The sequence below is a fragment of the Eptesicus fuscus genome, chromosome 21 (genome assembly GCF_027574615.1).
Source record: "Eptesicus fuscus isolate TK198812 chromosome 21, DD_ASM_mEF_20220401, whole genome shotgun sequence".
In the NCBI taxonomy this organism is placed as follows: domain Eukaryota; kingdom Metazoa; phylum Chordata; class Mammalia; order Chiroptera; family Vespertilionidae; genus Eptesicus; species Eptesicus fuscus.
Window position 1 is genome coordinate 42,223,883 of NC_072493.1, and position 15,707 is coordinate 42,239,589.

At 52.2% G+C, this 15,707-nt stretch overlaps 1 protein-coding gene and 1 non-coding gene across 2 annotated transcripts; both read right to left on the reverse strand.

Annotated features, from left to right (window-relative positions):
- Positions 1-667: 667 nt before the first annotated feature.
- Positions 668-3,896, reverse strand: LOC103297672 (cone-rod homeobox protein). The gene is made up of 3 exons (XM_008154416.3): positions 3,797-3,896; positions 3,027-3,178; positions 668-1,315 (listed from the first exon to the last, which is right to left on the reverse strand). The coding sequence occupies exons 1-3, from the start codon at positions 3,894-3,896 to the stop codon at positions 668-670; spliced, it is 900 nt and encodes a 299-aa protein (XP_008152638.1).
- A 1,755-nt stretch (positions 3,897-5,651) lies between these two features.
- On the reverse strand, positions 5,652-5,758 carry LOC114227375 (U6 spliceosomal RNA). Its single transcript, XR_003613419.2, has one exon. It is a non-coding gene; the product is annotated as a U6 spliceosomal RNA (small nuclear RNA).
- Between the last annotated feature and the right edge of the window lie 9,949 nt (positions 5,759-15,707).

Below are 15,707 nucleotides of genomic sequence, written 5' to 3' on the forward strand. Positions count from 1 at the left end.
ACCAAATGTGTCCGTTCCCGATGTCCGAATGAGTGACTGACTGAACGACGCAGTATCTTTAAGAAGAAACTAAGAAAGAGACACTAGATACATAGCAAGCAGCCCCCTGTACCTACCATGTAACTGTCATTTGTGAAGTTGGTTATACTCGCCAAACACATGCTCTTGATTTAACTGCATAATTGGCCTACGGTCCCACGATGGGGCCTCTTATAAAGTCTGTCTTTGGAAGTTCTAGAAGGATCTCTAGCCATGTGCTAAAGAAGAGCCTAAAACGGAAAGTCAGGGAATCGAGCCTCCCTACTGGTTTGTCCAAGGGCATCTCGGTTCCCACCTAAACATTACCCCCGAATCAACTGCGAGTTTGGTTTCACGTCATCTCGGGGCAAGTTCTCCGTGCCAGCTTCTGGAGTCTGGGGCTCATGTTTGAAAATGCCAATTAGAGTCGGTGTGAGATCGTGCCGGGTTGCGAAGATGACTGAGCCCTGCTGAAGGCGCCCCTCTCCCAGGGAGGAAAGGGGTGGACTGTGTTGTGTCAAGCTGCTCAGGGAGTCAAAGTGGCCAGAGCCTTTGGCAGGATGGCTGGCTCCTGCTGCTCTCTCCGAGCTGTCGTCCACGTACCCAGGCTTCAGGGAGGAGACTTACACAAGAGGTGGCGAAGTCGCTTCTACAAGATCTGAAACTTCCAGGCACTCTGATCTTTGTAGTCCAGAGGATCCATGGGGTTGTAGGCAAATTTCCAGGTGCCTGTAGGGTCCTTGAATTCCAAGCTGTCCATAGGGCTGTAAGCGCCATAGCTCTGGCCTGACAGGGAGGTGGGCGACTGAGCCAGGGAGGGTCCCATGGAGGGGCCAGAAAGGGGGCTGAGAGCCGGGCCCCCCAACTGGGGGACCATGGGAGAAAGGTAGGGATCCAGGCCACTGAAGAAGGAACTGGGAGACCCATAGGCTGAGGGGGAAGAGCAGAAAGCAGAGGCTGGGGCGTAGGTCATGGCATAGGGTGCTGAGGTCAGAGAAGGCCCTGAGGCCACTAGCCCAGCCCTCTGGGCCTCGGGCAAAGGGGACTCTGAGGCTGGACTCCAAATGGACACGGTGGCCACTGCCGTGGTGGGGGAGCCTGAGGGCCCCGGCAGAGGGGGGCTGTAGGAATCTGAGATGCCCAGGGGGTCGGGACAGACGTCAGTGGAGGGCCGTGGGGATGAGCCCGCCTTCCTCTTGGCAGGACGAGCCTTGGCTTGCGCCCCGGGGGGCTGCTGCTGCTGTTTCTGCTGCTGCCGCTGCTGTCTGCACTTAGCCCTGCGGTTCTTGAACCAAACCTGGGGGGTAAGAGGAGAACGCGGGGGCGGGGGGCAGAGGTGAGTGGGGAGGAGGCCCTCATGGTGCTCAGGAATGATGCTGCTTACTGGTGAGACATGCCAGAGTCACACCTGTTCACTTTGCAGTCAAATATGAGCCACTCCATCCATCCATCCATCCATCCGTCATCCATCCATCCATCCATCCATCCATACATACATACATACAATTATACATATACTAGAGGCCCGGTGCATGAAATTCATGCACTGGGGGAGGGGGCTCCCTCAGCCCAGCCTGCACCCTCTCGCAGGCTGGGAGCCCTCCGGGATGTCCGACTGATTCCCAAGCGGGCCTAAGCCGTCAGTCGGACATCCTTAGCACTGCTGCGGAGGCGGGGAGAGGCTCCTGCCACCGCCACCATGCTCGCCAGATCAAGTTTCAAATTGCCCCAACATTCTCAAAAGTAATTTACTGTTGGTTTACTAAAATCAGGATTCAAACAGGATCCACAGATTGTGTTTACTTATAGGTTTCCTAAAGTTTCTCAAATCTCTAACAGTTCCCCGGCTTCTGGCTGAGCGGTGCTCCCACTGTGGGGTCAAGCCAAAACTGGCCCTCCGACATCCCCCGAGGGGCCCCAGATTGCAAGAGGGCACAGGCCAGGCCGAGGGACCCCACCAGTGCATGATCGGGGCCGGGGAGAAACACAGGAGGTTGGCCAGCTGGGGAGGGACCATGGAAGAGATCCAGGGCATGTCCGGCCCGTCTCACTCAGTCCCAATTGGCCGGACCCCAGCAGCAAGCTAACCTACTGGTCAGAGCATCTGCCCCCTGGTTGTCAGTGCACATCATCATAGCAACTGGTCAACTGGTTGACTGTCTGCCCCCCTGGTGGTCAGTGCATGTCATAGCAAGCAGTTGAGCAGCCTTAGCATATCATTAGCATATTATGCTTTGATTGGTTGAATGGCCAACCGGTTGACCGGACACTTAGCATATTAGGCTTTTATTATATAGGATATGTTCATACAAACACACATATATCTATCCATCCAGTCATTCATATGCACATAAATACATTCATTCATCCAATGCATACATGCAGTCACACAGATATACATATAACTGTACATACATACACACATATCCACCCAATCATGTGTACATACATACAATCATACAAACACACACATATCTATATTCATCCATTCAATCAGTTAATAAACATGCACTAACCATCTTCTACATCAGTGAAGCTGATATTCTAGCTGAGAGAGACAGATTATAAACTGTAAGCCAGTAAATAGCATAGTATTTTAGAAGGTGATAAATACTATAGAAGAACTAGTTGAGCAGCATAACGGGGAGCAGTAGAGTTGGGGGTGGGGGGTGGGGAAAGATTGCAACTTTAAATCTGACCGTTGGTATAGGTCTCATTGACTGGCATGGTGACTTGATTGGCTGCTAAAGATCTTGAACGGGTGATGGGGAATAGCCATTCCAGGGAGAGGGAGCAGAGAGTGTGCTTGCAGGCGTGTTAGGGGCGGGACCAGGGGCCGGTGGCTGGAGTGGAGTGAGAAGTGTAGGAGTGGGAGAGACAAGGCCAGTGATGGGGTGAGGACTTTAGGGCCCTTTATGACGGTGGCGGTCACTCTGGGACCTCTCCTTCCTCCCCTCACTCTGGGTCCCAGGAAGGGCTGGGAGGGGCCGAGGGAACAGAACTCCCACCTGAACCCTGGACTCAGGCAGATTGATCTTCAGGGCCACCTCCTCGCGGGCATACACATCCGGGTACTGGGTCTTGGCAAACAGGGCCTCCAGCTCCTCCAACTGGCTCCGGGTGAAGGTGGTCCGCTCCCGCCGCTGCTTTCGTGGCGCACCTTGAGGGGGGCGGGACAATGGGGCTCTCAGGTGACCGGGCCTCCCAGTCTCCTCTTCAGCTGGTGTGAGGCCCTGAGGGTGCGTGGGTGTTCGTCTGCCCTCACCTTCTAGACCTCCCTCTGCCCCTGGGAATGGGGCCCCTTTTGCCTGTCATATTGGGGCTCATGCCTCACCCCGAGGAGAACTAACTGGCATTAGCCTTGCAAGGAGGTGTATGGATTTATTTTTTTGTCCCCTTTCCAAAATCCCTTAGGCACTAAGACGTAACATTGTGGATATCCAGCCATTTCTAGCCTATCAAGGTCCATAATGTTCAATTTAATGGGGAGAAAAACCCCAGCTAACAATAATGCCACCAAAAAATGGAGAGCTCACTTTCCTAATGGATTGGAATCCCACTGGGTCCCCCATCCAGATCGCTCCCGGCTCCCACACCCCAGAAGGAACCGCTGTCCTACATCCTAGGAATGTCCATATGCTTCCCTCCAAGCCGCATGGAATAGTGTTTGCATTTGCGTATAGCTCTGTGGGTGCCCATCATCTTCCCAAGGGGAAGGAACTCCAGAGGCCCCAAAAGAGGGGGCCAGCCAGGTGTCGGGGAGGAGGGCTGTACTCACTCGGATAAGACACAGCCTGGTGCATCAGATCCACACTGGGGCCACTCAGAGCCAGGGCGTTGACGGAGTAGTGGGGCCCCGGGTTCATATACGCCATCATGATCTTCGCAGACACTGGGGCCCAGGTGAGTGGGCCTGCAAGAGAAGGGGCAGACAGGGCTCAAACTCTCCCTTGCTACCTTGTGGTGACAGGAAGCCTTGGGTTCAAATCCTGCCTCAGTTTCCCCTCTATAAAAATGACCTGCTGCCCTAACCAGTTTGGCTCAGTGGATAGAGTGTCGGCCTGCGGACTGAAGGGTCCCAGGCTCGATTCCGGTCAAGGGCATGTACCTTGGTTGCGGGCACATCCCCAGTAAGGGGTGTGCAGGAGGCAGCTGATCGATGTTTCTCTCTCATCTGATGTTTCTAACTCTCTATCCCTCTCCCTTCCTCTCTGTAAAAAATCAATAAAAAATATTTTTTAAAAAATGACCTGCTGCTGAGGGTCCCAAAGTTTCACTGAACCCTGGCCAGTGTGGCTCAGTTGGTTGGAGCATCATCCTATACAACAAAAGGTGGGGGGTTCCATTTCTAACCAGGGCACATACTCAGGTTTTGGGCTGATCCCCAGTTGGGACACGTGTATGAGGCAACCAATCCATGTTTCTTTCTCTCTCTTTTCCTCTCTCTAAAATAAATTTTAAAAAATACTGGTGTCCTGGCTGGTGTGCTAAGTGGTTAGAGCATTAGCCCTGTGCACCCAAGGGTTGTAAGTTGGCTCCCCAGCCCTGGTTGGGGCGTGTGTGGGAGGCAACCAATGGATGTGTCTCTCTCTCATCAATGTTTCTCTCTCTCTTCCCCTCCCTCCCTCCCTTCCACTCTGTCTAAAAATAAGTGGAGAAAAATATCCTCGGGTAAGGATTAACAACAACAACAAATAAAAGCTCTTCTTCTCCCCAGCCAGTGTTGCTCAGTGGTTGAGCATCAACCTATGAACCTATGAACCAGGGCGTCATGGTTCGATTCCCAGTCAGGGGCACATGCCTGGGTTGCAGGCTTGATCCCCAGTGGGGGACATGCAGGAGGCAGCCGATCAATGACCCTCTCTCTTCTCATTGATGTTTCTATCCCTCTATCCCTCTCCCTTCCTCTCTGAAATCTAAAAATGTTTTTTTAAAAATATTTTTATTAATTTCAGAGAGAAACATCCATCACTTGCCTTCCATATGCCCCTGACCAGGGATCGAACGCACAACTTAGGTGTGTGCTCTGACCCGGAATCAAACCTGCAACCTTTCCGTGTACAGGACGATGCTCCAACCCATTGAGCCACCGGCCAGAGCTGGATAACTTTTTAACCAATTTATACACGTAACCTTTTCAAAAACAAAAGCAACCATAAACTCTAAAAACAACAACAACCAAAGAAAAGAAAGAAAAAAACCATGAGAATTTTCCAAGGGCCTTTATTGCCCTCGTTAAGGTTACCTCGCAGCTTCCCAGGGACAGCGCGTGCTGTTCCCTGAGCCAGGAATGCCTGTCCCCCGTTCAAAGTCCCCTCAGCAGCGAACCCTCCTCCTCTCGTTCCAGCTCAAACATAACTCCCCAGGGAGGCCACCCCACACCCTCAGCTGGATGTTTCTCTCTCTCTCTCTCTCTCTCTCTCTCTCTCTCTCTCTCTCTCACACACACACACACACACACACACACACACACACACAGGCTCATTTCTCTCCTGTTGCTCAGGACTTTGCACGCATTAAGTAGAACACATGTACGTTCTGTCCCCCCAACTCTGTCAACTACCCGAGTGCAGGGACGAGATATATTTCCGTCCCCGCTGTGTTCCCAGCACCCCCGATAAGTATATCTATGTTTAAATATGGAACGCTTCACGAATTTGCGTGTCATCCTTGCGCAGGGGCCATGCTAACCTTCTCTGTGTCGTTCCAATTTTAGTATATGTGCCGCCCACGCGAGCACCCCAATAAATATTGGAAAAGCAAGTGCATTCACCATGAGGGATGCAACAAGACACACGGCCTCTGTGTTCTCATGGGCGTGAACTTCCAGGTTCCCGTCAGAGAAACGGGCAGTGAACAAGGAAGTAGATTTTTTTTCCCCCCAGAAAAATCAAAATGCTTTCAGAGAGTTTCAAGAACTCCGAGGAAAACTAAACGGGGGTGATATCCTGATGGCGGGGTGTGGGTGAGAGCAAGGCATCTAATTCAGGTCAGGGACGACCTCTCGGTGAGGGAGTGACCTTGGAGCTGCCGAGGGAAGGACTCCGTGCCGGCCGTGGCCAGACCTCAGGGCCCAGGCTTTGCCAGGCTTTGCCGGGCAGAGGGAACAGCAGGCGCAAAGCCCTGGCGGCTGGGATTGGGTCTCTTTCTTGGAGGAGAAACACGGTGTCCAGTGTGACTAGACGGAGTAACCAAGGAGGGACGTGGACTAAGACTGCGTAGGACCCGACAGGAGGGTCCTGGGGAGGCTCGGTGCTGCTAATAACAGCAGAAGCAGCAACGGTCACCATAGGCTCTATGGGTGTCCTAGCGGCGCCCAATCATGTCCACCCTGGTCTTCACACCCTCCAACTGTCCTTCCCACGGAGCAGGACTGACGTGTGCAGCCAGCAGGCTGTCACAGAAATGACAGCGCGGCTGTCTCTCTCCCCGGAGGGCGCTCAAGCCATCCTGTGGGGAGGTCTGCGCAGCCAGGAACGAGGCCTCCTGCCCACAGCCATGGGAATGAGCCCCCAGCCAAGCCCTCAAACATGCCGTCCTGGGGGGGCTCTGAACACGGCGGCCCACGTCACCTGAGCCAGAACCGGGCAGCCCCACTGCTCCTGGGCTCTTGTCCCTCAGAGGCTGTGGGGCATCATAAACCTTCACCGTCCCGAGCTTCCAAGTTTGGCGGTAGGTAGTTACACCGCCGCGGATCCCTCACACCCAAGCGTTCTCCGTGGAGACGTCACGGACTCCTCAGCACAACCTGTGTCACTAGGCTGTCCCCACTTTACAGATAAGAACATCCGCAGACTCGGGTGCCAGGACGCGCCCAGGCTGTGCGTGGGGCCCTGGAATTCCTGGAGAATTCCTGACGTCCCCGTTCTCCCAGCCCCGCCCCGCCAGCTTCCCTGTGTCCTCTCTCTCTTCTCCAGAGAGCGGTGATGTTCCATCGGAAACTCCCGAGAGAGTGGAAACAGGGAGAATTGTGAACGTGTCCGGCTCCGGACAATTTGCTGGGCCCAGAACAAGCGCATCCACTTCTGCTGTCTTCGCCCTGGACTCCTCACCGGGTCATTGTGCCAGCGGCTGGCCTTCCGGAAGGCCTGGGATCCTCTCCCTGGCTGATTCCATCCTATGGGTAGGGAATGTGAGCCTCCCTCCCCATCTGATAATGATAATGATAATGACCTCCAGGATGTGGGGTTTGCCCACTCCTCAGACAGCAGACAAGATTTGAGCAAAGAATAATAACAACAAGCCCTGGCCCGGTAGTTCAGTGGTTAGAGTGCCGTCCTGATACGCCAAGGTTGTGTCTTCGAATCCCGGTCAGGGCACATACAAGAATCAACCAATGAATGCATAACTAAGTGGAACTACCTGGCCGGCGTGGCTCAGTGGTTGAGCATGGACCTATGAACCAAGAGGTCACGGTTCGATTCCCGGTCAGGGCACATGCCTGGGTTTCGGGCTCGATCTGCAATATGGGGTGTGCAGGAGGCAGCCGATCAATGATTCTCTCTCAACATAGATGTTTCTATCTCTCTCTCTCCCTCTTCCTTCCTCTCTGAAATCAATCAATCTCTCTCTATATATAAATAAGTGTAACAACAAAATTCATGTTCCTCTCTCTTCCTATCTCCCCTCTTCTTTCTCTAGTCAATACATAAAATTTTCAAAAAATTAATAACAGCCGAAACCGGTTTGGCTCAGTGGATAGAGCGTCGGCCTGCGGACTCAAGGGTCCCGGGTTCGATTCCGGTCAAGGCATGTACCTTGGTTGCGGGCACATCCCCAGTAGGGGGTGTGCAAGAGGCAGCTGATCGATGTTTCTCTCATCGATGTTTCTGGCTCTCTATCCCTCTCTCTTCCTCTCTGTAAAAAATCAATAAAATATACTTTAAAAAATTAATAACAACAAAAGTAATAGTGGACACGCATTGAAGACTCTGGGTTTGGCAATGAGGCAGCTGATGCTCTCAGGACGTCAGGGCTGCTTCCCTCAGCTGCCTCCCTCCTTCCTGTAGCCCGGAGCTCAGACAACAACGTTCGCCTTTTGTTAGAACTTCCACGAGCCTGGCAGCAGCCCTGTGACCAGCCTGCCGGGTGAGCTTCAAGGCCATGATGTTTCCGGATCCCAAAGAGTAGGGAGAGGGAGACGGTTGTCCCTGCCCTGGGGACCCACCTGCGGGTGCTCAGGGCTCCTGGGGTTCAGCAGCCACTGGGTCCAGGCTCCTACCTGGAGGCTCGCGCCCACCTTATGGGGACTCACGGAGATCATCCTATTCTACAGGCGGGGAAACTGAGCCTGAGCGGGGGGGGGCGAAGAAGGGCCCCCCAGGTCAGGCAGCCACAACCAGGCGACCTCCAGTTGGGGTGCCCAACTGCTCGGACACGGCAGCCAGGGCTCAGAACAAGATCTTCGGAACAATAATCCAGTGAAAACTTCGTTATCATCCCACTTCGCAGAGGGAGAAACCGAGGCTTAGAGGGGAGCCCCAGTCCCGTCTCACACGTCGGTGGCAGAGCCAGAGCTGAGCCAGCGCCTGTCCCCTGAGCCTGTGCCCTCCCGATCGCCAAGCTCCGCGGCCTCTTAGGACACTCACCACCACCCCACGGAGCCCGGACGTCCAATTCTCAAATGAGAGAACTGAGGCTGAGTGTGGTTCTGCCCATTTTCAAGGTCACACACACGGTGTGTATGGCACAGCCAGGAACAGAAAGGCGCCAGAGCCCTGCCCTTGACCCTCAAGTCTACCCGGGGTTCCCCCAAAGCAGGATGAGGCCAGTGACACGGGCTTGCCGTGGCTCATCCGACTGAGGCCCAGATGTCTGCACAGCGAGAAAGGGCCGGCGTCCCATCCAGACTCAATAGCTCCACGTCGGCCGTGGCAGGACTCCCCCAGCTCAGCCTCATTCAAGGTCCTCCTTCATCAGGTCTCCGTGGCCCGTGAGCTCCTCCATCCGTGGGACCAGGACCTGAGGTGCATGTGCCACTACCCAAGACGGGACCTGGGAAAGCCAGAGCCTCTGGGCTCAGTGAGGTCCCCACATAATCAGTTCACCAGCACTGTGACCCCCAAATCGTCCCCTTCCCGAGCCCCTTGGGCATTCTCTCAGTCTCCCCTCCCTCCTTCCTGTAGCCCGGAAACCGTGGCCCTCTGTGTGTGGCCTCAGTTCTACTTGTCATTCATCCATCTACTCTACAAATATTTAGGCATCCCCAGCACATGCCAGGCATGGGAGGGAATCCAGGTTCCGTGGGAGACAGGCGGTCAGTGGACAAACGCACAAACGATGAGAAAGTTTCAGGCGGTGATGAGTTTTAAAGAACATGCCCACAGGGAGGTGCGCTAGGTGCCGTCAAGCGGGCGAGAGGCCCCAGCCCTGGAAACCGAGAGAGCTTGGAGGTGTCATTGCCCCTGACTCCTCCAGCGTCCCCAAGCCACGGCCCTCCATCCACCCTCATTCTCTCCTGCTGCCGTCACAACCCAGCGGGGTCCCCGACCCTCAGGATGGAACCTCTGTTCCACGTGGGATTCTGCCATCAGACGTGGAAACAGTCTGGAATACAATGAGCCCCACTTCTGCCCGTTCCTGGCCCCTCTCTCACACCCATCCCCGCCCCCTCGGGGGGTCCCGCAGACACTCACCTTCTGGAAGGAGGGACAGGGCCCACGTGCGGGACAGTAGTCAGATGGCAGAGGCTGAAGGAAACGGGTCCCCTCACATGGGGAGATTTTAAGCCCCGACTGGGAGTGATGTCATTTGCCATGTGGCCTGGATCTCGGAGGGTAATCCTGGCCCCGGGTGGGGGACCGGGCGCCGGGAGGTGACATTGGCCGGGAGGGGGAGGGGCACCCATCTGCCTAATCCCCTCCGCTCCCCACCATGACATCTTGGCAATTAGGGCTGAAGGGAAAGGGAGGCCCCGACTCCTGCCTGTGACCGGGAGCCCCCACTCCTCGGGGAAGGTCTTCCTTAGGCCTCACTGGTGAGACAGGAAGGAGAAAAATGCTGGGGTTCCTGAGAGGTCGTTTGAAAAATGAAGCAGGGCTTTCTGGGGCCCTCTCCTGGGTCACCCTTTCTCTCCCACCAGTCTGCCTGCCAATGAATTCATCTCCGCTCTGCTCCGTTGCTCTCTTGTTCTGCCTCCGTTTCCCCTCTTTGGCCTCAGCCCCCATCACTCTTATCTCTGGCGTTTCCTGTGTCTTCATTTCCAGACATCAACTTCTCACACTTGCTTGTTCCCTCTCTCCCTCCCTTCCTCCCTCCATGCCAATGGTCTGTGTTTGGGGTCTCTGTGCCTCAGTTTCCCTTTCCTTTGGGCCTCAGATGATACCGCTGCCAATTTGCGGTGTGTCCCTCTCTCATTCTCCATTTCTGTGTCTGTCCCTATCTTTGTCGGTTTGCCTACATTTTTGTCTTGGTCTCTCTTACGCTCTTTCTCTCCTGTTTTTCTCTCTGTGACTCCATCCGCCTGTTGTTTGGTTTTGGCATCTGTGCACCTGTCTCTCTCAGCCTCTGTGTCTCTCTATGCCTGCCTCCTTGTCTGTCCACCTCTCGCTGTAACCCCAGCCTGCCCTCAGCACCTCCATCCTTCTTTATGCAACCTCAAGCTCCAATCTCCCTTCCTGTTTCTTCCTCTGATTCTTGTTCTCTTTCTCTAACTTTCTCTTCATTTCTTTTTATTTTTTAATTTTTATTGATTTCAGAGAGAAGGGAGAGAGAAAGAGAGAGAGAAAGAGAGAGAGAGAGAGAGAAATTGATCAGTTGCCTTCTGCATGTCCCACACTGGGAATTGAGCCCACAACCTAAGCATGTGCGGACCAGGAATCAAACTGTGACCTCCTGGTTCATAGGTCAACGCTCAACCACTGAGCCACACTGGCCGGGCTCTCTTCATTTCTTTCTCCCTATCTAGGCACCTCTCTCGTCCTCTACTCCTGATTGTCCTTGTCTCTATTGCCCTGTTTTCTTCTCTCTGTCCCCCTCTCTGTCTCTCTCTTTGGATATTAATATCTCCCTGAGCTCCTGGTCCCCACATGAGTCTCTTCTACTTCCCCACACACCCAAACATGCACGTTCACACACACATGCACACCCACACATACGTGCATGAGATCAAGGTAATCCCTCCTTGTGGCTGGGACCTTGTGTCTCACCATAAGGGGCCCTTTCTTTCTTGACCTCCCCCAAACCTCCTGCTAGGAGAGATTAAGGCCAGCAGCCTGGCTGGGGAATCAGGGCAGGTCTCATTAGCTGGAGGAGCCTGGGACGACGGGGAGAGAGGGAGGGGCTGCCTGACCCACAGAGGTCAGTTAGGAGACTACTTGGTGGAAGAGTCCTTCCTATAGCAGACCCACCTGGCCCGCCGGAGCAGGGAAGGGCAGATGGCCATGCAGGAAGAGGGAAGAGCTAACAGGTCTTTGCAGGCTCATGGGAGAAGGTGTCAGCTACTCTATATCACCTCCTCCTGGAATGTTGGCACTAATTGGCTCTGAGGCTCAGAGTCCCCCCAGGGTGGGAGGGTGTGGAGAGCTGGGTTTCAGAAGGTCTTTGCATGCACGTGGCCCTGAGGTCAAGTATACTGAGGCCAAACCCACGGTGCTTAGCCTGGAGCTAGTTGCTTTCTTTTTCATCTAAACCCAGTGACTCAGAAGGAAATCTTAGCATTTACCATTTTTTTCCTCACCTCCCACATCCAACCCATCTATAAATCCTGTCATCTCTTCTTTCAGAGAATGGTCCTATTGAAATCTACAAAATGCAGCTGGGAGAAATTTTAAAGGACCTAAGTCAATGATGAAATATACCATGTTCGTGGATGAGAATAATTAATATTGATTGTTAAGATGTCCATCCTTCTCAAACTAATCTTTAGATTAACTGCAATCCCAATCAAAATCCCAGAAGGGTATTTTCATAGTAATTGACAAGCTGATTCAAAAGTCTATCTGAAGCCCAGCCAGTGTGGTTCAGTGGTTGAGCATCTGTCTCATATCAATGTTGTTTTATCTCCCTCCCTGTTTCCCTCCCTGTGTCCCTCCCTCTCTCCCTCCCTCCCTTCCAGTCGCTCTAAAAATCAATGGAAAAAACATCCTTGGGTAAGGATTAACAGCAACAACAAAAAGGTACACAGTTCAATGTTTTATAGTTTATTCACAGAGTTATGTATCTATCACCACAATCAATTTGAGAACATTTTTGTCACCACAGATAGAAACTCCACACATACATATAACCAGTTATCCCCAATTTCCCCTCCCCCCAATTCCTGGCAACCACCAATCTACCTCTGACTCTGGATTTGCCTATTCTGGAGATTTCCTATAAATGGAATTCTACAACATATTACCTTTTGCGTCTGGCTTCTTTCACTCTGAGTAGTATTTGAAGGTTCACCCATGCTGCAGCTGGGGTCAGCACTTAATTCCTCTTTATGGTGAAATAATATTCCATTGTATGAATATGTGATGTTTTGTTTATCCCTTCATCATCTGGCAGTGGTTTTAGTTTGCGTCTGCTTTTTGGCTATTGTGAATAGTGCCGCCATGAACGCTCCTGTATTGTAATGTATCCTATATAATAAAGAGGTAATATGCAAATTGACCATCACTCCAACACACAAGATGGCTGCCCCCATGCGGTCAAAGATGGCTGCCCCCATGTGAACACAAGATGGCCGCCACAAGATGGTCGGCAGGGGAGGGCAGTTGTGGGTGATCAGGCTAGCAGGGGAGGGCAGTTGGGGGCAACTAGGCTGGCAGGGGAGGACAGTTAGGAGCAATGAGGCTGGCAGGGGAGGGCAATTAGGGGCAATCGGGCCAGCAGGGGAGCAGTTAGGGGTCAATCAGGCTGGCAGGTGAGTGGTTAGGGGGTGATCAGGCAGGCAGGCAGGCAAGTGGTTGGGAGCCAGCAGTCCTGGATTATGAGAGAGATGTCATGGGATCAGGCCTAAATGGGCAGTCGGACATTCCTTGAGGGGACCCAGATTGGAGAGGGTGCAGGCTGGGCTGAGTGACACACATCCCCCATGCACGAATTTCATGCACTGGGCCTCTAGTATTCTCATAAAACAGTATCAGTAACCTTGTCCATTCATTTACAACTCTATTGGCCAAATATGTTGCTACACTCCCAAATTCTTGAGGGCAGGGAATATGGCTTTCCTGGTCACCACTGCCTTCCCAGCATTTTTTAAAAAAGATTAAAATTAAAACACAACAACACATTTTATTTGAGAGAGAGAGAAAGAGAAAGAGAGAGGGAGAGAGAAACATTGATTTGCTGTTCCACTTATTTATGCATTCATTGACTGACTCTTTTTTTAAAATATGTTTTTATTGATTTCAAAGAGGAAAGGAAAGGAAGATATAGAAACATCAATGATGAGAGGGAATCATAGATGGCTGCCTCCTGCACGCCCCCTACTGGGGACTGAGCCCGAAACCTGGGCATATGCCCTTGACTGGAATCCAACTTGGGACCCTTAAGTCCAAAGGCCAATGCTCTATTCACTGAGCCAAACCAGCCAGGGCCATTGATTGATTCTTGTATGCACCCTGACCAGTGCACATATTGAGTCTTCTCATCCATGAACATGATATATTTCATCATTGACTTGGGTCTTTTAAAATTTCTCCCAGTTGCATTTTGTAGATTTCAGTAGGACAATTCTCTGAAAGAAGAGATGACAGAATTTATGGATGATTGGACATGGGAGGTGAGGAAAAAATGGGGAGAACAAAGCTAAATACCAAGATTTCCTTCTGAGTCACTGGGTTTAGATGAAAAAGAAAGCAATTTGCTCCAGGCTAACCATGGCCTCAGTATACTTGACCTCAGGGCCAAGTGCATGCAAAGACCTTCTGAAACCCAGCTCTCCACACCCTCCCACCCTGGGGGGACTCTGAGCCTCAGAGCCAATTAGTGCCAACATTCCAGGAGGAGGTGATATAGAGTAGCTGACACCTCCCATGAGCCTGCAAAGACCTGTTTGCTCTAACCAATTGAGCCACATGGCAAGGGCCGACTTCCCAGCATTTATAAGGTATGTAAACCTGCTAGATGATAAGAGTTGATGCATTGTAGTATTTTACACTACAGAACATTAAGTAGCAGTTCAAAATGAAGAGCTAGACATAAATAAAAATATCTATATGTTTTATTTGATTTTGACCTTTCAGGTAATTTCCAGCTTGCTGGATGGTGAACCTTCTCAGCGAGGCTTACCCTGACCCCTGATCCCTGACGCCACAAGGGTCCTGGCACAAGAAGATGAGGTCACTTAGGAGTCTGGACAGAACAGATTCATCTCCAGTGTCCTTCTGATGGTCTTTAGCCAAGGGACCTTGACAGATATCACCAAGTCTGTCTCAGAAAGCAGCCCACACTGCAAAGCATAAAAGGCCAAGTTCTCCATCCCCTCCTCCAACCCCAGGCCTGGCCCCTCTTCTCAGCTTTTTCCATCCAATCAGCAGCATGTGGCACCTAATATTTTGTTTGTTACACCATGTTTTTCTTTAGACATCATTGAGAAGGGGGCCTCTAGTCACAATTTATAAACCAAGTAATTGGTCAAATTATCCCTTGTGACCATCAGGGCCATCAACTGTCCCAGTGACCAATGTGCTCCCAGGAAGCAGGAACAATGTCCAGTTAGGGGAGACCCCACCCTGAGACAGGAAGAGGCAGTTCAGACAGTGAGCTGAATCTAGCAAGGAGAGCTCATAGTTTTGTGTGTGTGTGTGTGTGTGTGTGTGTGTTTTGTTTTTTTTTTTTTTGTATTCGATCACCCAGGTCACTGTCTCTCCCATGGATTCTAATAAAAGTCCCCTGGGGATGAGCATTGCCAGTTGTCCTGTCTCCTGACCCGAGTCCCCAGCAGACCCTGGACAAGCAAAGAGTCCAGCCCAACATTTAGACACGGGCCTGTGCGGCTCAGAGGGGCTGGGCTGGGTGACCAGTGACACATAGACCAGACCCAGGTCATTCATTCACAAGGGAAATCGGTTGTGGGAGGCAGCCAGGACAGGTGTTTACCTGTGCCGCCATCTTGGCTCTTCCCGCCAGTTACTCTCCTGCAGTGTGGACGCACCTCCATGTACCCAGCTTGGGGAGGAGGCATTGCTGTGTTCTCGGTGCGGCCACCACATCCCGCTGCTCCACTGTCCTCGCTGTGTTGTTGAGGGTGCACGTGACCTTGCTGCAGTTTCTCAGGCTCGGAGCGGAATTGCTGCTCCCGGTGCATGTTCTGCTGTAGTGATGCTGTCCCTGAACTTCCCAAGGGACCCGACCCAGCCTCGTAGGCCATTTAATTTGAATTGCATTAAATCCATGAACGTTTCTGGCGGTAACTGACATCTTCATACACGACCTCGAGCTTTACAAACTAAGTGGACTGTTTCCTTCCTTGGGTTGTTTATGGAGTCTTCATGGAGTGTTATTTTTTAAAAATATATATATTTTATTGATTTTTTACAGAGAGGAAGAGAGAGGGATAGAGAATTAGAAACATCGATGAGAGAGGAACATCGGTCAGCTGCCTCCTGCACACTCCCTACTGGGGATGTGCCCGCAACCAAGGTACATGCCCTTGACCTGGAATCGAACCTGGGACCCTTGAATCCGCAGGCCGACGCTCTATCCACTGAGCCAAACCAATCAGGGCAATGATGTGTTATTTTAATCATCGAGGCCTGAGG